Source organism: Anomaloglossus baeobatrachus, chromosome 2 (genome assembly GCF_048569485.1).
Source record: "Anomaloglossus baeobatrachus isolate aAnoBae1 chromosome 2, aAnoBae1.hap1, whole genome shotgun sequence".
In the NCBI taxonomy this organism is placed as follows: domain Eukaryota; kingdom Metazoa; phylum Chordata; class Amphibia; order Anura; family Aromobatidae; genus Anomaloglossus; species Anomaloglossus baeobatrachus.
The window spans coordinates 229,920,246-229,945,177 of record NC_134354.1 but is presented as its reverse complement, the minus strand read 5'-3'; the positions used below and the strand labels follow the sequence as shown (position 1 = coordinate 229,945,177).

General features: G+C 44.9%; 1 protein-coding gene across 1 annotated transcript; it reads left to right on the top strand.

Moving 5' to 3' along the window:
- Positions 1 to 203: 203 nt before the first annotated feature.
- On the top strand, positions 204 to 24,508 carry NUAK2 (NUAK family kinase 2). The gene is made up of 7 exons (XM_075333666.1): positions 204 to 475; positions 12,444 to 12,564; positions 15,456 to 15,607; positions 15,698 to 15,763; positions 18,278 to 18,397; positions 21,734 to 21,866; positions 22,052 to 24,508. Exons 1-7 carry the CDS (start codon positions 326 to 328, stop codon positions 23,014 to 23,016), a joined length of 1,707 nt encoding a protein of 568 aa, XP_075189781.1. The 5' UTR covers positions 204 to 325; the 3' UTR covers positions 23,017 to 24,508.
- The last annotated feature ends 424 nt before the right edge of the window (positions 24,509 to 24,932 follow it).

Genomic DNA, 24,932 nt, shown 5'->3' with positions numbered 1-24,932 from the left:
GGTAGCAGCCCTGTTGGCTCCATCCATGCTTCACACTGCCGTCTGCACGGCTTTCCCCTGCTGCTCACCTGCGGCTTTTCCCGTAAAAGGTGTAGCGTTTACTACATCTGGAAGAACATCCAATCACGTAGTAGAGGAGGCGGGGTGCGAACAGTAGGTGATCAGCCCAGCCAATCAGCGGCGAGTGGGCGTGGAAGAGGTGAGAGCCGGTGGAGCGCTGTGCATTACCTTGCGGTAGTTGTGAGTGGAGGCGCACTGTGCTGTCCGCTGTCATCGGCCCGTACTGGACGGAGCTCCGTGCCCGGTGCACTGACGTCCTGCAACAATGGAGCTGAGGGAAGCCGGGCTGCGCCGCCAGGCAGTCAAGCGGCATCTGCACAAGCACAACCTGAAGCACCGCTATGAGTTCCTGGAGACGCTGGGGAAAGGCACGTACGGGACGGTGAAGAGAGCCCGGGACAAGCAGGGGAAGGAGGTGAGACCGAGCCCTGCATGGACTGTACGGCCACGTGTGTGTGTCTGCGGGCTTCTGTACATCGGTGGGCAGCACTGGGAGCGGTGGGCAATACAGAGTGTCCTGGGATCGGTGGGCAGTGGTGGGTATCCTGGGATCGGTGGGCAGCACTGGGATCGGTGGGCAGTGGTGGGTATCCTGAGATTGGTGGGCAGCACTGGGATTGGTGGGCAGTGGTGGGTATCCTGAGATTGGTGGGCAGCACTGGGATCGGTGGGCAGTGGTGGGTATCCTGAGATTGGTGGGCAGCACTGGGATTGGTGGGCAGTGGTGGGTATCCTGAGATTGGTGGGCAGCACTGGGATCGGTGGGCAGTGGTGGGTATCCTGAGATTGGTGGGCAGCACTGGGATCGGTGGGCAGTGGTGGGTATCCTGAGATTGGTGGGCAGCACTGGGATCGGTGGGCAGTGGTGGGTATCCTGGGATCGGTGGGCAGCACTGGGATCGGTGGGCAGTGGTGGGTATCCTGAGATTGGTGGGCAGCACTGGGATCGGTGGGCAGTGGTGGGTATCCTGAGATTGGTGGGCAGCACTGGGATTGGTGGGCAGTGGTGGGTATCCTGAGATTGGTGGGCAGCACTGGGATTGGTGGGCAGTGGTGGGTATCCTGAGATTGGTGGGCAGCACTGGGATTGGTGGGCAGTGGTGGGTATCCTGAGATTGGTGGGCAGCACTGGGATCGGTGGGCAGTGGTGGGTATCCTGAGATTGGTGGGAAGCACTTGGATCGGTGGGTATGCAGGGATCGGTGGGCAGCACTTGGATCGGTGGGTATTCTGGGATCGGTGGGCAGCTCTGGGTGCACTGGGATCGGTAGGCAGAACTTGGATCGCTGTGCACTGATGGGTGTGCTGGGATCAATGGGCAGCACTCGGATATGTGGGAAGAGGTGGGTGTGCAGGGATCGGTAGGCAGCGCTGGGTGCACTTGGATCGGTGGGAAGAGGTGGGCAGCGCTGGGATTGGTGGGTGCACTGGGATTGGTGGGCAGCGCTGGGATTGGTGGGCAGTGCTGGGAGCTGCTGTGTGTATAGTGGGTGATGAGCTATGCCAGTGCTGTGAATGTCTGGGCCCAGATATGCCCGTGTGTCATATTGCATTACTTCCGAGCACTCGGGTCACGTTCACACTTGCGTTTTTAGATTTTTCGTTTGTCTTTTCTCTTTTTAGGGACATATAATGGAATTAATATCCATGATGGATCCTTTTCATCACTGGTGTAGAGGGGCCTATTGATTATTACGGGGTATATTTGGTGTCCATTTAAAACTTAGAAAAAAGTGCAGCATGCAAAACTTTTTAATTTATTCTAAAAAAAAAAAAAACCAGACCCCCCCCCTCCCCCGCCATACTGCTCTGTACGGCCTTTGTGTCTATCAGTGATGTAATGAATTGTCCTAATGGTGTGGAGCGCGGCCTTCTCCATGTCCAGTCTTCTTTCTGCCACTACGCAGCGTCTTACTGTAGCTGAAAAATAAATAAAAAATACATTACATTTCTAAGATCTCATTCACACTCTCGCTTGGACTACTGTAACTCTCTATTAATTGGTCTCCCCCTAACTAGACTCTCTCCTCTACAGTCAATCCTTAATGCAGCAGCCCGGGTCACCTATCTGGCTAACCGCTACTCGGATGCCTCTGCTCTGTGCCAGTCATTGCACTGGCTGCCCATATATCATAGGATCCAATTCAAACTGCTTGTTCTCACCCACAAAGCTCTCCACAGTGCAGCACCCCCCTACATCTCCACCCTCCTCTCTGTCTATCAGTCCACCCGTTCTCTACGCTCTGCAAGCGACTTTCGACTAACATCCACACTAATTCGAACCTCCCACTCCCGGATCCAAGACTTCTTCCGAGCTGCACCAACCCTCTGGAACGCTCTACCCCAAGAAGTTAGGACAAATCACAACTTACTCAGCTTCAGACGCACCCTAAAGACGCATCTTTTTAGGGCGGCCTATCACACTCCCTAATCAGATTCGATTCACATAGTCCCTCTACAACCTCTCACAACATAGCTCCACATCAAACTCCATGGCACCCAAAGGCATCTCAAGGCTCGGGCCCACTGGTCCAGGAAACCATTATCCAGCCCCATTTCCGTGAGATGGCTGGATTGTCATTGTAAATAAGCACTTGAACCTTGCCTCTTCCCCCATCTCATTGTAGATTGTAAGCTCTCACGAGCAGGGTTGTATTTTTTTTTCCCCTCTAAATATTGTATTTCTATAACTGTTACTTGTTTGTATATGATCCTCCTGAATTGTAAAGCGCTACGGAATATGTTGGCGCTATAGAAATAAAGATTATTATTATTATTATTATTATTCACACAGTGCATTTTTATCCTCATTTTTAAAGCCGCACAATGTCATTTCTGTTTTTTTACTCGTTCAGTTGAATGAATAAAAAAAGTATCAATATGCTTCATGTGGGTGAAAAACGCTGCAAAAACCCCAAAGCAAATAGGGTCTGTGTCCATGGGTCCATATACAGACGTGCGGCCGGTACCTGCAGATCTGAGCAGCAGGTGTTACATGTAGCTGCAGCTGATCTGCACACAATATTACCAAGGGGCAGGTATCGGTAGTCTGTAGAGGCGATAGTGAAGTCCTCTTCTGCCATCCCACCCACCCGCTCAGGATTCTGGTAATGATGTCTTACGGGATCATCACTCGTCATACGGGAATATTTGCTTCCTGCCCGGACTAGCACATACAGACTGGATTGCAGACGGTTGTTTGTAGGGCTGTCTTGTTTGTGTTCCTCCAGACATTACACTTGGCATTGCCATGCGTCTTGCCCTTGGGACTTGTTGGCAGACATGTCCGCTTAGTAATTGTGATTCCTGAAATCCTACTTCCTTATGAATAGCTGAGGTTCCACTAATTTACTAATGATGCCCCTAGTGCCCCTTTATGTCCCGCAGTACCAGGCACTCTTGGCAGGACATCCTTATATTCAGGGGGCATCTCTTTCCATATTTCTTTGTTTCTGTATTTTTCTACTTGTTTTGTATTAGTAAGCATGGGTAAAAGTAATGCGTTCTATTGATGATGCCTCTATTACCTTCAATAGGGAGAGTACAGGCAAATATTGAATACTGGACTATACGTGTGACCTTATAGCAGAGTATATGTTGTGCAGTGCCATGGCGTTGGTTAAGTGTGTGTACCCACTCTAGTGCCTGGTGATGGTGGACCCGGGGATGGCATTCCTCTTCGCACACTCTTTGTTGTTGCACGGTTACGCACAATAGTCGACTGGCTTGCAAACATTTGCACTAGCCGGTAATCTGTGGATAAAGGCTCAGTCTCTTTTATGGAGTAAATTCCAGGCTGTGTCCTGGCCTACGGTCACACGCTCTCTGCTCTTAACCCCTTCACTGTATTATATAGGCACTCGGGTGGGTATAGAGCCCTGGTGCTAGAACAGGGGAACAGCCTAGTGGTTGTAAGACTGTGCCGATGACTTCCTTGTGCATAGTGGTGGTAAGACTGTGCTGATGGCTACCTTGTGCGTAGTGGTTGTAAGACTGTGCCGATGGCTACCTTGTGCGTAGTGGTTGTAAGACTGCCGATGGCTACCTTGTGCGTAGTGGTGGTAAGACTGTGCCGTTGGCTACCTTGTGCGTAGTGGTGGTAAGACTGTGCCGTTGGCTACCTTGTGCGTAGTGGTGGTAAGACTGTGCCGATGGCTACCTTGTGCGTAGTGGTTGTAAGACTGTGCCGATGGCTACCTTGTGCGTAGTGGTTGTAAGACTGTGCCGATGGCTACCTTGTGCGTAGTGGTGGTAAGACTGTGCCGTTGGCTACCTTGTGCGTATAATAATAATCTTTATTTCTATAGCGCCAACATATTCCGCAGCGCTTTACAATTCAGGAGGAACATATACATATCATATACATAAACATATATACAGACAAGTAACAATTATAGAGGATACAATATTTAAAAGGAAAAATGGCAACCCTGCTCGTGAGAGCTTACAATCTACAATGAGATGGGGGGAGGGGCAAGGTACAAGTGTTTATTTAAAATGACAATCCAGCCAGCTCATGGGGGATAGATGATGGCTTCCTGGACCAGTTGGCCAGAGCCTTGAGATGCATTTGGGTGCCGTGGGGTTATGTTCTGAGAAGTTGTAGAGGGATTAGGTGAAATTAGTTTGGCTAGGGAGTGTGATAGGCCACCCTAAAAAGATGCGTTTTTAGGGAGCGTCTGAAGCTGAGTAAGTTGTGATTTGTCCTAACTTCTTGGGGTAGAGCGTTCCAGAGGTTTGGTGCAGCTCGGAAGAAGTCTTGGATTCGGGAGTGGGAGGTTCGAATTAGTGTGGATGTTAGTTGAAAGTCATTTGCAGAGCGTAGAGAACGGGTGGGATGATAGACAGAGAGGAGGGTGGAGATGTAGGTGGGTGCCACACTGTGGAGAGCTTTGTGGGTGAGAACAAGCAGTTTGAATTGGATCCTGTGATATATGGGCAGCCAGTGCAATGACTGGCACAGAGCAGAGGCATCCGAGTAGCGGTTGGCCAGATAGGTGACCCTGGCTGCTGCATTAAGGATGGACTGTAGAGGGGAGAGTCTAGTTAGGGGGAGACCAATTAATAGAGAGTTACAGTAGTCAAGGCGAGAGTGGATCAGGGCCACGGTGAGGGTTTTTGTCGTTTCCATTGTGAGAAAGGGGCGGATTCTAGCGATGTTCTTGAGGTGCAAGCGGCAGGTGCGGGCAAGAGATTGTATGTGGGAGGTGAAGGAGAGATCAGTGTCAAGTATAAACCCCAGGCAGCGGGCTTGCGGCCTAGGACTTATCGTTGTGCCACACACAGAGAGGGAGATGTCAGGGTTAGGAAGGTTGGGAGATGGAGGGAAAAGCAGAAGTTCAGTTTTGGAAAGGTTAAGTTTCAGATAGAGAGCAGACATGGTGTTGCAAACTGCAGTCAGGCAGTCACTTATGTTCTGTAGTACAGCGGGGGTGAGCTCAGGGGAGGAGGTGTATAGTTGTGTGTCATCAGCATAGAGATGGTACTGGAAGCCAAATCTGCTGATGGTCTGTCCAATTGGGGCAGTGTAGAGGGAGAACAGAAGAGGGCCAAGGACTGAACCTTGAGGGACCCCAACAGTAGTGGTTGTAAGACTGTGCCGATGGCTACCTTGTGCGTAGTGGTGGTAAGACTGTGCCGATGGCTACCTTGTGCGTAGTGGTGGTAAGACTGTGCCGATGGCTACCTTGTGCGTAGTGGTGGTAAGACTGTGCCGATGGCTACCTTGTGCGTAGTGGTGGTAAGACTGTGCCGATGGCTACCTTGTGCGTAGTGGTGGTAAGACTGTGCCGATGGCTACCTTGTGCGTAGTGGTGGTAAGACTGTGCCGATGGCTACCTTGTGCGTAGTGGTGGTAAGACTGTGCCGATGGCTACCTTGTGCGTAGTGGTGGTAAGACTGTGCCGATGGCTACCTTGTGCGTAGTGGTGGTAAGACTGTGCCGATGGCTACCTTGTGCGTAGTGGTGGTAAGACTGTGCCGATGGCTACCTTGTGCGTAGTGGTGGTAAGACTGTGCCGATGGCTACCTTGTGCGTAGTGGTGGTAAGACTGTGCCGATGGCTACCTTGTGCGTAGTGGTGGTAAGACTGTGCCGATGGCTACCTTGTGCGTAGTGGTGGTAAGACTGTGCCGATGGCTACCTTGTGCGTAGTGGTGGTAAGACTGTGCCGATGGCTACCTTGTGCGTAGTGGTGGTAAGACTGTGCCGATGGCTACCTTGTGCCTAGTGGTGGTAAGACTGTGCCGATGGCTACCTTGTGCGTAGTTATTCTCCTCGTTGGAAGTACAAAAGGTGATCTCATCATGTTTAGGGAGATCCTCTGTATACAGAACCTCCTGTCATCTTCCCCTATCTGTCTCATGATCGGTCTCCTGAAATTCCCCCATACAGTTGTGTCCGTTCTATCAACACAGTGACACATTGCACTTCTGGGAACGGGCCACCTCATGGCAAGTGAGCTGTGCCGAGCGTGGGCGCAGCAGACGTTAAAAATAGCCGTGCAGTTTCGTGATTCCTGTTTTTCTTTGGGGTTATTTCTTAATACTGTTGACTTTTCGGTGGTGGAGGAGCTTAGAAATCCAGGATATTATTTTTTAGCAGCCGTGAGAACAGGTGCCTCTCTGGAAACTCCACCATTTGTTATGTTTTTCAGAGAGACAAACCTCCCATAAATTCTAAACTGGTTGACGTGTATTTTTGATCTTTTGTTGGTTGTTGTCAGTTTTATTTACTTGCTGCTACTTGTCTAATTGTTCCATATGAATAATGCTTATGGGGCTGTCAAAGTCTAAAAGAACATGGCTACTTTCTTCCTTAAAGAAAAAAAAAAACATGTCACAGCTGTCCATAGGCTCCTGGTAACGCAGTTCCACTCCATTAACTTCAATGAGGTTTAGCACTTAATTTCTTAGTGTGCACCATTATAATACGTTTGGCACACACCTAAGGAAACATATATTTTTTTTCTTTGTAAGTATTTCTTCCTACTACACCATGACTTGTGCCTACATGTCCCACTAAGGCTTAAGCCACACGGCTTGAAAATCGGACCGAGTGGAATGCGATAAAAAAATCGCATTCCACTCTGACCAATATTAGCCTGTGTGTCAGCGCACATGAGCAATTATTTTCTCAGCTCTAATCGGACCGAGAAAACAATCGCAGCATGCTGCAGGTACAATGCGAGACTTTCTCTCGCACCCATTCAAGTCTAAGGGGCGAGAAAAAAATTGCACTGCACTCGCATTACACCGGTGTAGTGCGTGTGCAGAGCGAGAATGGCTATAGCCGGCTACGGAGGAGGGAGGGGGATAAATCCCTCCCTCCCCTCCTACGTGCTGGACCGTCCCCCGCAGCTGAGGTCCGATAGCATGATCGGACCTCAGTCGCAGTGACACTCGCATGACACTCGGCTCCTGCTCTACTGCCAGTGTGAGCCAAAAGTCATGCTAGGGGATCGCAGTAGTCCCCGTGTGGCCCTGACCTAAAGGCCCTGTCACACACAGAGATAAATCTGCGGCAGATCTGTGGTTGCAGTGAAATTGTGGACAATCAGTGCCAGGTTTGTGGCTGTGTACAAATGGAACAATATGTCCATGATTTCACTGCACCCACAGATCTGCCAAAGATTTATCTCCGTGTGTGACGCGGCCTTAAGGATAAAAGGGGTCTGTCTACAGAAGTCCACATAATGCTAGAATGCACATTAGACTTATTTTATCTGATCCCATTTATATTATCAGACTAAAGGTGGTGTCACACACAGCGACGGCGATAACAACGTCGCTGCTACGTCACCATGTTCTGTGATGTAGCAGCGACGCCCCGTCGCTGTGTGTGACATCCAGCAACGAGCTGGCCCCTGCTGTGAGGTCGCCGCTCATTGCTGAATGTCCTGCTTCATTTTTTGCTCGTCGCTCTCCCACTGTGAAGCACACATCGCTGTGTGTGACAGCGAGAGAGCGACGAACTGAAGCGAGCAGGGAGCAAGAGCTGGCGTCTGGCAACCTGCGGTAAGCTGTAAACATCGGGTAACCAAGAAGCCCTTTCCTTGGTTACTCGATATTTACATTAGTTACTAGCACCGCGCTGTCACGCTGCAAGTGCCGGCTCCCTGCACATGTAGCTGGAGTACACATCGGGTTAATTACCCGATGTGTACTCCAGCTACGTGAGCAGGGAGCCGGCACTGGCAGCGTGAGAGCACACCACTTAGCGCTGGCTCCCTGCACACGTAGCCGGAGTACACATTGGGTAATTAACCCGATGTGTACCCTGGCTAGGAGAGCAGGCAGCCAGCGCTAAGCGTGTGCGCTGGTAACCAAGGTAAATATCGGGTAATGGTTACCCGATATTTACGTTAGTTACCAAGTGCAGCATGGCTTCCACAGCGACGCGTGTCGTTATGATCGCTGCTGCGTCTGCTGTGTTTGACAGCTAAGCAGCGATCATAACAGCGACTTACTAGGTCGCTGTTGCGTCACAGAAAATGGTGACGTAACAGCGACGTCGCTGTCGCTATGTGTGAACCCAGCTTAATGTGTATGGAGATTTCCAGATTGTCCCACGATAGATTTTGAGGGACAGAAGGATGTGGAATTTCCGATTTTCGAACTACCAATCTCTTTGTTCTCTAAGCGATTAGCCACCGACAGAGCAGTGTGGCACCAGCGCTCATGAACAACTGAGCGCACGGTCAGCCAAGTTCACCTGTGTATACGAAAGTCCGGGAAGATGTCATCCAACAGCTATCCAAACTCTGGGGCGAGGGTTAAGCTAGGAGGACGCATGCCAGTGGATAGGTGACTTATTTTTTACTGGAAAACCTCTTAATATTCATCAAGCCTGAATAATACAAACTAAGTGGTCCACGCAAAGTTGCGGAGACGTTCACTTGTGATCCAAGTGTCAGATCAAAATCTTCAATGCAATTCTATGGGTCCGTACCATTTTTTTTTTTTTTTATTACCGTATGAGGAAAAACTGCTGAAACTCTGACTGAACGCTGCTAAAACTTTGATGAAACTCTGTCCGTTTTTCTGTGTGAATGACCCCCAAGTGTGACTACTTTATGTGATTTAGTAAGGACAGGAACCCATTATGATTAAGTTCCACCATTTTCTGGTTTTTAGTGCTGCTCTGTGTGGTTGGCCCTTATTAACAAGGTATCCTCGTTGTATAGAGAATTTTCCAATTTAACAGCTATCAGTCCACCTCTGCATTAGTTTGTTCCCACATGTGGAAAAGGCCACAAACCAGGACACCATCGCCTCAAATGTTTCCTGCTTCCGAAAAGATAAAAAATAATGTTTGCGTTTACTCAGTGAAATATATATAATATTCCCATGTGATTGCTTGGAGTTACCCGACTGGCTCGTCATCCTTCTATTACTGGTTTTCCTGTTTAGTTTTAATAATTACACGGGTTGCGTGTTTATACGGCATAGAGGTCATACGGTATAACCCAATTCCATGTGTCATCCATACACCTTACATTAATATTATGTTTCTGAGCACTGGCATACCCAGGGTTCCTTTGTTGTGTGCCCGTCTATATGGGCTGTTTGCTTAGTGAGCGGCCAGAAGTCTAATAATTGTGGTAAAAGGTCCGTTCATTGTCTAGAACAGAACACCGGTAACCATAAGTGTCCCGACCTGCCATGAGATGGGGCATCCATCCCCATGTGTATAGTGGGCAGTGTTGAGGGTACGTCCTCGGACCTCCTTGTGTGTGTAACCCAGAGGCAGCCCAGCTTGTAACACTCGGCTCATCTCCTGCTTGAATAGAATAAGGATCAAACCTCAACATAAACAAAGCCGGTAACTGAATCCTACGAGTGATGCAACACATTTTCCACTGCTGCGCACCCAGCGAACGCCCACCTGAAACAACACCAAAAGCATGTCTTTACCAAATGTTGTCACAGCCCTTACATGCTCCAAGCACCCTGAGATAACAGTTGTCTTGGTAATAGGAACACTTGGGGTCAGAATGGCCTCCTACCCCCATATGTGACACATTTCCTTGTCTGTCTGTCCGTGCACCCGGTTACTTCCGCATTCCGGCTCCTACAATTGATTTGAAGTTTCTTTGTTTTTCCTTTGTTCTGTTTTTCTTTATACATGAGGCTTGCCCCCTCCCAGCCTAAGAATGCCAGGGGAAGGAGGAAACGTTAAAGATTTGCGCTGCAGAGCATCTCACCCGAAGTGAATGCGCTGTTCCCTGATACCTGTAATGTCCTCATACATAAAATATTAACAGGTTTGCTTCTGAAGAACCTGCCTTAGGACCATATCTGCTTCCTAGGCAGGGCCGAGACAGATGCAGGGTGTATGTTTCAAGCTATAATACGTATACAATAAGTTGCATTTATGTGCTGCTTAATTGAAGAGTTTTCTGCTTCATGGTTCTCAATAAACATTATCTTTTGTGCTGAAAAGGGTAAAGCTCCTTTTTTTTGGCAGCCGGCCAAAGTCTCGCCTTCCGGTGGCATGACCCGTGCTATGGAGAACTGTGAAGATCAGGTTCTGTTGTACCTGGCAGATGGTACAAACAAAGAGCACAAAAAAAATAATTTGTAGTGCTACTTTAAGTTTCCATCCTGGGCATTCTGTTCGAATAAACCTTTACTACTTCTAAAGTGATTGATCACATTAGCTGCAGTATTGGAGACGTGTGCGTGTAAGGGGGGCTTTACACGTTGCAACATCACTACTGATATATGGGTGGGGTCACGTCGTTAGTGACGCACATCCGGCGCCGGTAGCGACATCACAACGTGTAAATCCTAGGTGCGACGATGAACGAGCACAGAAGCGTACAATATCGCTGATCTGTGTAACGTCGTTCATTTCCATAATGTCTGTTCGACCGCAGGTACGATGTTGTTGTTTGTCGTTCCTGCAGCTCCACACATTGCTGTGTGTAAACCTGCAGGAGCGACAAACATCTCCTTACCTGCGTCCCGCCGGCAATGCAGAAGGGAGAATGTGGGCGGGATGTTATGTCCCGCTCATCTCCGCCCCTCCGCTTCTATTGGCCGGCCGCTTAGTGACGAATGCACCTCCCCCTTGAACGAGGGATTGTTCGGCGGTCACAGCGACGTCGCCGACCAGGTATGTGCGTGTGAAGCTGCCGTAGCGATAATGTTCGCTACAGCAGCAATCACCACATATCGCATGTACGACGGGGGCGGGTGCTATCGCGCTCGGAATCGCTAGTAATTGCTAGCGATGTCGCAACGTGTAAAGCCCGCCTAAGGCTATGGTCTGAGGCTCTGTAGTATATTCCATCAAAATGACTGGACAGACGGCATGACAGAACCTAGATTAGTCATTGGGGGTCTCTTAGGCACTGTTGGCATTCGTCATGAGAATTATTATGCACTGCCATCATTTGGGGTTTTTTTGGGGGGCTGAACAATGGAATAGAGAGATTATATTGCAAAATGTAGTAGGTGTAATAATTAGAATATTAGCAAATACCTCCAATTACAAATGTAGTAAAGTTCCCCTTAAAAGCTATGTCACTTACCTCATGCTCAGGGCATTGCAGTAGCTTAGGTATCCATGCTTACGACCACTAACAACTGTCTTTATATGCGAGGCCGTAACCTTGGATACCTGCAAGCTACTGCAATGCCCTGCACATGAGGTAAGTGACATAGCTTTTAAGGAGAACTTTACTACATTTCTAATTGGAGGTATTTTGATAATCTTATTATTACACCTACTACATATTGGGATAGGATCTTGGACATGGGAATACAAGTGTGAACAGGACCTTATGTTCTTTATTAGTTCCTGAAAGAGAGTGATTACTCCTCTAGGAAATAGTCAGAACATCCATATGTATGTGTAAAACACATTTTTATTGCGATTTTAGGACTTTTCTCATAAAGAATATATGTTCTTCCCTTTCTTGGGGTCAGTTACTCTGGTTTCCTTCAAAAATCTAGCAGTTGGTTACCCCCTTAGGAATGCTTCTTCAGTCCACTGGGCCCACTTCAAAGCGTAGCCCCCCAGTCTTTGAAATAAGACTCATGTCATGACAATGGTGGCCATCCACAACTTTTAAGGATATCTCGAGAGAACCCAACACACTCTATTATTAGACAAATAGGTCATGGCATAAATGTCAGCTCAACAGCTGACCAATGACACAACCTATAAATTGTCCAATTGGCTTCCTAAGAAGTGAGCCTGTGTAGGGATTGTACATTGTGAGCCACACTGGGGACAACACTGTATATACATGAATATTGGTGCTATGCAAGGGAAAGACCAGATCACCATCAGCAGGATTATTAATAATATCTGCTATTAGCTTCGTACTTTGGTATGATGTGGTCTTTTATACTTCCTTCTTCTTGTATTACCAGGTGGCTATTAAGTCTATCCGGAAGGACCGCATCAAAGATGAACAGGATATGCTACATATTCGGAGAGAGACGGAGATTATGAGCTCCCTGTGCCATCCTCACATCATTTCTATATATGAAGGTAAGAAGAACAAAGCCTGTCCTCAGAGAGCACATCCATAAATGTGCCAGCTGAGACCGGGCTGATTAATAAAGGCCACGTGAGCACACCAGTTGTAGCCGTGATAATGACGGTCTGTAAGCCCCGCGGCTTCACAATAAAAAGATTGTGTAATTAACACTAATGGAGCACATAAGGTAATACATAAATAACACTGAGTAAGGAGCCTTCGTATGCTTCATATTTATATAAAATTACCAAAAAACATCCCCACCCACACACATTGCATGCTGCGGAGTGGCGTGCTGGCACAGGCAGGCTAGCTGCGGGGTACGGGGCAGGCTGGGACAGGTGCGCTGCATCATCTCCTCCCAGCATTTAATAAGAAGCATGTCTGTCTTGGGAAGGAAAGTGAAGGCTAGAGATGACTGTACGAGACAGACTGATGACCTGCAGGCAAACGGTGGAGAGATTACTCATAGGGACTCTCTTACCTTGTAAATGGGGCTTTTATTAATTCTCGAAAGTGAAAATAATCTTCCTTATTGTAAATGGCAATAAAGAACCATAATTCTGAATCTAGGATTTTGTGTGTTCATACAGGTACTTTACACGACACCTACATGTATTATATTAGTCTTAATACTCTTGCGCTTTATCTGGTGGATATCGGTGAGGTTTTCATGTACTGATCGGTTTCTTTAGATAAGAGAAGTATCCTCAATCCGATATAAATTACCTTCAGCACAGTGAAACCAATTGTGCGGTTTCTGTTGCCGTGCCATGCTCGGAGCGAAAGTGCAGAGGATGGAAAGAGCACAGGACAGCTGCTTATCAGTGCCGGAGATAACACGGCTGTAAAGACATAAAGCAGGCAGCCACCTGGCACAAGTACACACACACTGCCACTTTACTCTAAATGGACCTGCTGTCTTTCTGCCCTTTCCTCCTAAAAGCTCGTATTGCATTGTATGGCACCCATAGAGCCTTATACTGGCATTCGGGGGGCACAGACCTACAGTGAAGGTCATGTTTGCAAATGCGAACCTTACCAATAATTAGTTGTAAGCTGCAAACCTGTCTGCTTACACGTGTTAGGGCATTGCATATGCCAAAGTTGATGATTTACTGTACATCTATAGTCACATTCTGAGCTTCAGACCATTTAGCTGTCCAGTATCTTTGCCTGTCAGCAGACCAAAGTGGCAGCCTGTCTTCTGCTGACAGTTTTATGGTTCAAACACCAATGGATTTTATTGTTACTTTTGACTTCCTATACTAGATAACTGCTCATTCAGACGTTAATGATTTTTCACATACACCCCCAAAAAATCTGCCCAAGTGTCATCAGTATTTTTCATTTGTGTTTTCATCATTGTATGAGGATTTACCATCCGTGTATCCTTATTGATTTTCGTGTATTTAAAAAAAAAAAAAAATTCAAGCTCCCCCTAACCATTACAATGATAATTACCGTGCGCACAAGAATTGTACACTCGTGTCAACCGTGTGCCGACTGTGATTTTCACGGACCTAAGGATTGGTGTTGGATAAGGTGTCTCGTGAACAAAAACAGCATGTCTGTGGGCTGTTTTTTTTATAATATATATAATAGCCACTGACCTAACTAAATCTGTAATATACACACAGAGCAGCTGCCCACATGTATAGGAACGTATATACATATACACACGCACACAGTGAATAGCACTCACGAGGGTCAATCCCCCCCGAAACAGTGTCTGCAAATTGAAGTTCTGATCTGGCATAAATGCTAGGTCTTACGAAAAGGCTCGTCAAAGAGCCACTTTTGACTTTTAGGATTGTTACTTCCAATAGGTGGCGCTAGATTTTGTCTCCTTCCTCCCTAAACAGACCATTTGTGTGTGTATATATGTATGTATGTGTCCCCAGGAAAGCAGACAGCTCCGTAGACTATAAGGGGGACACGTTATTTCCATGAAAACCACAAGTAGAGCATGTAAATGAAAAATCGCAGGTCTGACTGAGGCTTTATTCTCAGCTTGTTAGTTACGACTGTGACCCTGCCTTTGATGAATGCACGTAGGTCACAGCCATACGCTTTTATCACATGGTGTTTAAAATTGGCTTAGTGTACAAATGCAGAAGCGAAATGCACGTCAAAGGCTGACATGAAAAGGTTATTAGTCTTTAGATGCCTGAAAGTTGACGCTTGTCACTTCTGCTGAATTGCCATTGCTACATGGACAGGGAGTCAGCGTGTGTATTATGTTAAGGGTGGTTTTGTGATATTGGAAGGAACATATAGTATACATAAAAGGTGGAGGGGGCCTCTTACTAGAGACCTCAGTTCTGCTATTAAGCCATAATGTAAATGTGTGTTTAGATGTCTGTAATTAGCACATTATGTCACGTAATCTGCATGAAAATCGTTACATGTGACCGCACACCCATGGCAATTAGAGCCACCTCTGTCTGTGCTTTCTCCAAACTTGTTATTGGGAAATCAGGAGAGATCACACCCTAAACTCTTGGTTCTTCGTAGACTCACGTGTATCTGCTCCACCCTCCTTTTCTGTCTGCGGCATTATTCCTAGTGTACTGATGGGTTCTGACTCCCGGCCTTCACTAGATGTCAGGTACAATCACAGCTAATGCTATAATAGTCAGGGTTGGAGAATTCATTTTTGCTATCTGGACAATCTGGATAAAGATGATTGATACACAACAATCCATAACTTTCATTGACTGATGCCCATTCATAGAAATTTGGGTAGTGTTTGCTTATCAATAGTGATGGTATATGTTGTATGCATTTTAAGTTAATTTTCATTCTTCTATTCATTAATGTGAAGAAATATTAGTTGTTGCAGTTTTTATATCTTGTCCAAGTTGATAACACATCTCTTTTATATTCTCCTCTTCTGCAGTGTTTGAGAACAGCAGTAAAATAGTGATTGTAATGGAGTATGCAAGCCAAGGTGACCTGTACGATTATATCAGCGAGCGGCAGCGGCTCGGAGAACAAGAGGCGCGGCGATTCTTCAGGCAGATTGTATCGGCTGTTCAGTACTGTCATGCGGTATGTATGAGTCTTAGGTCAGACATAAAAATGTTGTGTTGCTGCTTCTTTCTCTGATCACAAATATGTTAATCTGTATGTTCCTTTCAGAATGGGATTGTACATCGCGACCTCAAGCTAGAAAACATTCTCCTGGACGAAAACAAAAATGTGAAGGTGAGCCTGCCTAGAGCGCCTCCGTAACTATGCAGGTAGTGGATATCGAAACTCACTAGTACTCACGGTATTGCTAGGCTGCAGGGCTACCCACTGAGCCTCCATTCCGCCCACAAACTGGGTAAACAGTTGAATTGTTGACTTATTACTTTCTATATTAACACAGCGGAATAGGAGGTAGTAACAATGTCAGGAAGGACTAGCATGCCTGAGCTACGATCTACTGTCCTTTTACTTTGGTGTTTAGTTCATGTCTAAGTATTTTAGAAGTAGATAATTTAGGCTAGTGACTAACTGTGCTGATGTCTAGGCTTAGAAAATGTCTTTCCCTGTGGTCAATACATCGTCTAGCGCAGTGGTTCCCAAACTCCAGTCCTCACGACCAACAGGACATGTTTTCAGGATTTCCTTAATATAGCACAGGTGATGTCTTGATAATGATTCCATCACCTGTTCAATAGTAAGGAACTCCTGAAAACATGACTTGTTGGGGGACATAAGGACTGGAGTTTGGGAAACCCTGGTCTAGCGTATACTCACTACTAACAACCTCTAGATACCTGAGGCACTAGCAGGCCTTAAAATACTCCAATATTATGTGTTGTCATTTTTAAACAGTAGAGCAGCTACGCATCAGTGTTTGATCATTGGTGGCCCAACTGCTTGGTCATCTGTGATTCCCAACAGGAGGGGCTGCAGTTATAGCGCCACCTGTTCTCTGTTGGTAATTGCTATACACTCTCTCTAAAGGTAATGGCATACAGAGCTGGCACAGCAATCGCATGATTTTGTAACATTGGCTAATTTGCCTTCAAAAACACAGCTGATTGTAAATTATTAGTGAATTCACAGTTTCCCTACAAAATTAAGTGATTGCGTGTTTAACAATCTGTGAACATCAGCAATTAATTGCCAACACAACAGCTGTGACCTGGCCACTCTGTCTGGCCTTACCTTAATGTCTGTGCACCTGCAATGCAATTTCAATGAGCAGCTGGCACCATGCCCCTTGCCCCACAACAGCTGCTCTCTTTGTCGGAACAGAGTGACAATGGTATGAGAATATGGCCTTGAACTGTGCCAAAAGTATGCAGCTTTTCAAAGCTTTTACGCCAATATCCTTGCCTAAAAACTTTGAATTTTGCCCAAAGACTTTCTGAAGACCCAGAACCCTACTGGTAAAAACTCCTGACATGGTGCTAGAACATGTCAAGCAGTATTAAATTTGGTTACCCTATAAGTCCCAAAGAGACTTTTATATGGGGGTGTTTGGGCAAAATAAAACTACCCAGAGGAGAGAATATGTAAAATATAGCAAACTCTGGCATAGTCTACTACTGACACACACCTTGATCCTCTGTTCTCTGCGCAGAGACAGGAAGCTGTGATGTCACCGTTGTAATAGACTGGTGGAATGGTGACATCACTGCATCCTGTCTGTGCAGACCCGCAGAGCTGCCTTCCCTGCATCCAGGAGGGTACCAGTATGTACGACGGAGTTATTTTATTACAAAACCTCGCCAAAGTTTTTTTTATTTTGTTTGGGGAACCCATTTTTTAAATAGAGATTTAAAAAAAATGTTACTAAAAAGACACAACTTTACTAGAAAGATTTAAAAGAACTGCTAATATCTCATAATGTATCGCACACTTCCACAATGTGCTTCTTGCTTTCACATTGTGGTCAATGACCTGATATCTCAGGAACGGGTTACATATAGACAAGAGCGAGCTGCTGATCCTCTCTGGATTGCCCCAGTCGGTAGGGCCTTTTATTAGTGTAACACACCCACTATATTGTTGAAGTAATTACTTCTCTTACAGGGAATAATAAGGAACGAAACATTGCTGGCTCTGCTGTAAAGCTCTGAAAAAAAATGCAATTTGCTTTAAGCCGGGAATTCCCCTTTAGCCGCTTATCTCTCCAACGTGGTGAAACTATAATACACAAAGGTCAATAGTTTCATGTAGCACAGAGTTTACCGGTCGCCAGCTAGCTCTAGCAGGACTACCAGCCGATAGCGTCTCGTAATTATATTGGAATAAGTATGCTTGTGTTTGTGCAGGACTTTGGATCAAACCTAATTTGTTTTTATTTTGAAGAAAGTCCAGCATTGCTGACATTCTTGGTACAAACCTCCAAAATTAGGTTAATAAGTAAGCCTGAATTTCTCAATATGTTGGACATGGCCTTGTCCTTTTAATACTGCATCTTTTAAATGCGGGTGTTTCTGTGCCGCCGTTTGTGGACTTTATCCTCCAGCAGGAGAGCGGTTTGAATGTTCCATGCTGGCAATGGTCCAGTATATCTATGCAAATACAGGAGGGAGGGGAGCGAGAATGTTCCTCATTCATTTACATGCAGGATCCTGAACACTGGACAGTCACCTCTTCCTAGTTCGTGCCTGCACAGCATTGTTTTTAACCTTTTCTTTCTCACTCGTTTAATGCCATACGTTTGTGCTTCAGCTGAATATCCTAATTAAACATAACTAATACATTGTTCCATTTTAGATTGCAGATTTTGGCCTTTCCAACATTTACCAGTCAGACAGCTTTCTTCAGACCTTTTGTGGTAGCCCGCTGTATGCATCTCCTGAAATTGTCAATGGAAGGCCATATAAAGGACCGGAGGTGAGCACACACTTGATGTTTTTCTCCTTGATATGCATATATATCTGAGAAGACCACACAAAATTTCATTTAGAAGTAGTCTATTAGGGCGGTGGCATTCTCAATGAAGATGGCAAATATGCATAATACATGCTGGACCTGAAAGTTTGTCATAATCAATCTAGTCTGGGAAAAAAGGTGGTGGTCTTCTCAAAGAGGGTCTTTTGTAGACTTGGCTGTAGTCTGTGTTTTGTGATGGAGAGTTAGATGACATTGATGAGTATGCCAGTCTAATGTGTATCCGGGCCTTCCATTTCTCCTCCAACAGATGATGTCGAGCATGTCCAATTTTGGTCTGCCAATACGTTTCTTCTCAGCGAGATAAACTAGAGGTGCCTGGAAGTGTGTCTCTCGTACAGGGCACAGGAGTGCACATTAAAGCAAGCACTCCAATGTGTGATGAAACGTTTGGGAGAGAGAGACCAACTGCCTTAACCATCGTTCAGCAGACAGCTATCTTTTCTGTATGGGTCTTTTAAGGCTGAGTGCCCACGATCAGGGTTAACAGCGTTTTAGATGCAGCGGGTTTTCGCTTCGTCCAAAATGCTGCGTTGTACAGTACAAGCATAGTGGATGGGATTTATAGAAATCTCATGCCCACTGTGCTTGTTTTCTGCAGCATAAATGGACATGTGGTGCGGCTTCCCAAGCCATAGCATATTAATTTATTTCTGTGGAACGTGCGTGTTCTCCACAAGGAGAACAGAGAGCAAGACCACAGTGGCCCAAATCCTGATTGTGGCATGGGCAACTGTAGAGAGCACTCGTGGCCCTGCAGGAGAGCACATGTTGCGTCCAGGACACAGCATGTCCAGATCGTGGGCACGTACCCCAAGACAGAAAAGAACGTATAGTATCTTTAAGCAACCACAGAGCAAACATGAAGAAGGTCTCTTTCCAGATTAGAACATAAGGCCTTATTCCAGCAAATCAACAGTGCTGCTATAGTGAGCCATCTTCAAATGGATGTGATAGATACTAAAAGGTAACAGATTTTGAATTGATGAAAACTCACTTTAACCTCTTCATGTCACATGACGTACTGGGTACATGGATCGTGTGAGGTTAATCCATGCCGACTGCCGTGGGCAGTCTGCAGCGATCCGCGCACGTCAGCTGATTTCAACAGCTGACGTGTGCCTGCCAGGCGTGAGTGGAACTGCGCTCCACCCGCGCCTATTAACCCCTTACATCTGCCAGCGAGATGTAACAGCACGCCACGGTAAGCATTACCTTACCTAGCGCCATCGGAAGTCATGTGACGTGATCACATGAATTCCGGTGGTTGCCATGGTAGCACAGGGTCATGTGAGGACTCCTGTAGCTATCATGTCTTTTTCACTGTCGGCAGAGGGCCGTGAGTGAGAGTAAAGCAGCTTCACTGGAAGAGCGGTCAGACTTCTGATCCTTATAGCCCCCTAGGGGTACTAGTAAAATAAAAAAAAGTTTTAAAAAAAATAAAAAAAAAACCTTAAAGTTCAAATCACCCCCCTTTCACCCCCCTTGAAAATTTAAAGGGTTAAAAAAATAAAATATACACAATTTGGTATCCCTGATTTTAGAAATGTGCAATCTATCAAAATATAAAATCAATCTGATCGGTAAACTGTGTAGCGGCAAAAAAATACCAAACGCCAAAATTACGTTTTTTGGTCCCCACAAATTTTGCGTAAAATGCAATAACAGGCGATCAAAACGTAACATCTGCTCTAAAATGGTACCGTTAAAAACGTCAGCTCGAGAAGCAAAAAATAAGCAGTCACTGAGCCATAGATGCAGAAAAAATGAGACCGCGACGGGTTTCGGAAAATGGCACAGAAAGTGTGCCACTTTTTTTGGACAAACGTGTGAATTTTTTTTAACCCCCTTAGATAAAAGTAAACCTACACATGTTTGGTTTCACGAACTTGTATCGACCTGGGACATCACACCAACACATCAGTTTTACCATATAGTGAATACCATGAATAAAATATCCCAAAAACTATTGTGCGATTGCAGTTTTTCCGCACTTAAAATTTTTTGCTGTTTTCCAGTACACTATATGGTAAAACTTATGATTTCATTCAAGTACAGCTCGTCCCACAAAAAAACAAGCCCTTCTATGGCAAGATTGACGGAAAAATAAAAAAGTTACTGCTCTCTGAAGAAGGGGCGCAAAAAAACCGAAACAAACGGAAAAATCGCCCTGGGGTAAAGGGTTTAATAAGGTAGAAATTCAGGAAGAAAGTACAGAATACAATGTTAATACAGTGTCTGTACTCACTGGTTAGTTCATTAGAGTATTTCCCACTTGGGTGTTAATCCTTTTATAACTTTTAAATAGCAGTACTTGTCAAATATATGTGAGAATCTTTCAACCCCAATCCATAAATATAGTGCTTTTGAGAAGGACTTCTCACCAACCACCATACATGTAATGGTCCATTGTAGTAGGGGTAGAATTTTATTTCCGGAACACACAAATGCATAAAATGTTAAAACTTTCAGCTGCACATTAGGGTACGTCCATGCGGGTCAGATATCCAATTGTTTTTCCATCTGGAATTTCCAGAATCTGCATGATGGATGAGACTTTGGGATCTCATTTGACATTGCAGCATGTCAATCAATGCACTGGATGTTCACTGCAGATTATACCTTTTTGTGATGCAAAGGGTGAAGTGTGTCTTATATCTGTATGAGAAACTGAAGCAATTTCCGCGCATGTGTATGAATCTTATCTTTGTGGTTTTGCTGAGGAAATTAAACATGATCAATCAGTAAAACTCCTTCTAGCCACCATCTGATAATCCAGTGCTTATCAGGTGCACAACTGTAGTTATATCAGTCCAGTCTTCTGTTTACACATTATTCTAGTTATCTAATATCCCTTGAAGGGTCTCTACTACAGATGAATGAATTTCCCCACATTTGTTTCGGGTTGATTCACTTTGCCGGCAGATTCAATTGGCCTAAATGAAATTCATTCTGAACTGAAAGATGTTTTATTATGCTCCGAGGGCTCTCCAGACTGCAAAGAATAGTAAACTGGGAGGAAGGAGGTTAAGAACACCAAAGAATGAAATCCAGAAAATTTTATAAAAAAAATAATCAATTCTCTCGTCTCTTTCCTTCTTTTGCATATACAAGAATAATAATGATCAGTCTATTTAATTGAAAAGCAATTTTTTTTAACGTAATAATCCATGAAAATGTGGCACCTATCTGGATTCTACTGATGACCTGTTTCATCTATTGAGATAACTGGTGCATCAATTTGGCCTTCTAATGATTGCCATTTGTCCTATTTTTCAGGTTGACAGCTGGTCCCTAGGAGTTCTGCTCTACATTCTGGTTCATGGTTGCATGCCCTTTGATGGGCAGGATTACAAGAAGCTAGTGACTCAGATCAGCTGTGGTGCCTATAAAGAGCCAAGCCACCCCTCTGGCAAGTATCCCCTGCTTTCTGTTACTTGGAGTAATCCCGTCCAGACTTCGTTTGTTTGTACATATACAATGGGTTCCTAAGCCTATTGGTGTGATCAGCAAATAATGTCATATTTACATTGTAGGTGTTTCTCTGTTGTTTACACCATCCTGTTCTGCACTAATAACCTGTCTTTCTGCTTGTAGATGCGTGCGGACTTATTCGATGGCTTCTAATGGTAAACCCTGAGAGGAGGGCCACCCTGGCTGAGGTGGCCTCTCACTGGTGGGTGAACTGGGGATATCAACAGCCGCTTTGTGAACCAGAATCAACCAAAGACTCCCCATTTTCAATTGTTGGTGGTTGGCTTCGCAAATCCTCACGTCCTTTGTGGGATAATGGCTCTAAGATGCGCTCATTTTTACGCCAACATCTTCCAGGAGCAACAGTTACCCGCCAACGTTCACTGAAACGATCCAAGCGAGAAAATATGAGTCAGGTAATGGCACCTCCGGACTCTCAGGAAAAGCCCCCTTCTGTTCCACCTGCTCCCAAGAAAGGTATTTTAAAGAAGCCTCCGCAGAGGGAGTCTGGCTACTACTCTTCTCCTGAACACAATGAAGGCTCAACAATGGGAGAGAATGATGCACCCCCATCTCCTGTATTTTCTGTTCCAACGAACATGGAAGCTTTGAATACGGGTACAAATGAACTACAAGAGCCAACTACTAATGTGGTTAGGAAAGGAATTCTCAAGCGCAATGGAAAGTTCTCTTCTGCTGGAGCAGCTCCTGAGTTGTCTTTCGATGCTGTAGACTGTTCTTTAGGGAATGAAAAGTTACCTGTGGGCACACTGGCTCGTGACAGATTACCGTCTACGGTTAGTCAAGAAAGCATTCTTTCCACAGAGTCTTTTGAATTACTGGACTTTCCCATTCGGTACAGAGACCGTCAAAGAGGAAAAAATAGATCTATGAGGGCTAGTGTCTCTGCGGAAGATCTCCTGAAATTAAACCCCAATGAGGACATTGAAAAGGGTGTTCCCAGGCTTTGGGATATGGGATGCTATCGGGCAAGAGTAGCAGAGAGCTGTCTGTCTTTAGGAGTGGCAGAAGAAGAAGCGATGCAGGTTTACAGGACTGCGGTGCTCATTGGTCGAGAGCTAAGCTGAGCTTATGTACTGTGTACACTTAGTAGGAGTCTTCTGGGGAAAAAGGAGCGCAGTCACAGCGGCCTTATGAGACTCTCGGTGTTGCCTTATATGTGATTATCTTAGAATGTGATGACAATGATGGTATATAATACTTTTTAAGAAAAAAAAAAAGGTTGAAAGTATATGTGGCATCTTCTAACGTTTGCACTGAAAGGGCATGTGGTGGGCTGCGTAGTTCAGGTTAATCCTTTTACAAGCTGCTGCCTTCTTTGCGCTTACAAAACAAGCAACATACTGTAATTGCTTGCATTTTTAATTGTGCAGGGGCAGACCTTATGTCCTTTTATGCAACACGGTTATCGATTCCTACTGGATGACCGTGATTTTAATAGACTTCTATAAGCTCTGGTTGAAACTTTAAACTTGAACATACTTCAGTTTACCCCCCCCCCCCCCCAGTCTACATCCAAAAACAAATCAAATGGGAAAAAAAAAACAAAGAAAACGGGTTAAAAATTTTACTTGGCACTAAAAAATTGAGAGAGGTCGAAAAATCTACCATATTTAGCTCACAAGTTTGTGCTGGAGACCTCTATAGTTGGCCAGTAGTACAGAGCAAATTCTTAATGTTTGCGTGTGTCATATAAATATGTAGCTGTGCACATTCCAAGAGACCTTGAGCCTTGACGTGTGACGGGTTTTTTTTGTGTTTTTTTTTTTTTTTCTTTTTTCAAGGGATAGAGGAAAAATAGACTTTAAACTACAATGTAATTAGTAACAAAACTATCCATATGCCAGGAGCAAAACTATTCAGCCCAACATCTTCCCTTTCAAATTTTTTAACTTAATGTTATTATATTTATTATTTTTGTATTTGCTTTTCGATCATTATTTTCCTGCCAAATTTTTAAAAATGTATAGGTAGTATGTTGTTTGCATTGTTGTGTGTTTTGTTTTTTTTTTTTTTTTTTTTTTTATTATATATCTCTAAGTCTTATTGGCAACAAAACAAAGAAATATTTTTTTTTTTAATTGTCATGTGGATCCATTACTGTTCGCCTAGCAAGTAATGTATTTCTCCAGTAGCAGTGTAGAATTAGAGAATTTCTTAGCAAGCTGCTTCTTTTTGGTAACTGAGTGGAATGATGGCCCTTGAGCCCCTTTGACATCACTTTCAGGAGGCACATTCTCCCACGTCTCTCTAGATGGAAAAAGGAAACAATCGGAGTGCAATTTAAGGGTTATATCTTTTAGTGATTGTTTTATCTTGCTCTTCAGCTGCATTTTGATCCTCCTCATCTAAAAAAAACTGTATGGGAAAAATAATCTCCGGCAGGTGATCTGAAAGGGGTCTTATGCTGAAAAAAAAAAAATTGTTGTGGACGAGTGCATGACGTATGGGTAGAGCGTATCAGAAGCGTCATTGTCTTTTGTAATTTTTTTTTTTTTTTTCCCTCTTTATTTTGGTCCAGATATTTTCAGCAAATTTAAACCAAAATTAAAATATGTTAAACCTTCTTGTGTATTGTGTGTCAATTAGTAAGAATTTAAAACCAAATTGATCATGTACATAAAATTGGTTTGAGGTATTTCACTAATGCACTTGGGCCCTTCAAACACTAAACTTTAATAGGAACTAGAAATTCCTGGGAAAGTTCATAAAGTTAAAAACAAGTACGGTATAATTCTGGATGACCGAAGCTGGGAAGGATTCGCAGTCACACTTGTGACATTACTCTGCCATCTCTAACAACTATTACGTCTCCTACTGTAGAGCTCATTAATCCCTTCACCCCGGGTGATTTTAGTTACATAGTTACTAAGGTTGAAAAAAGACCTAGGTCCATCTAGTTCAACCTTCCTCCACCAGTTCTACACCTGGCCACCAAGTCATTTATAACCAACAATGTTTTGTGTACTGAGGAAATCATCCA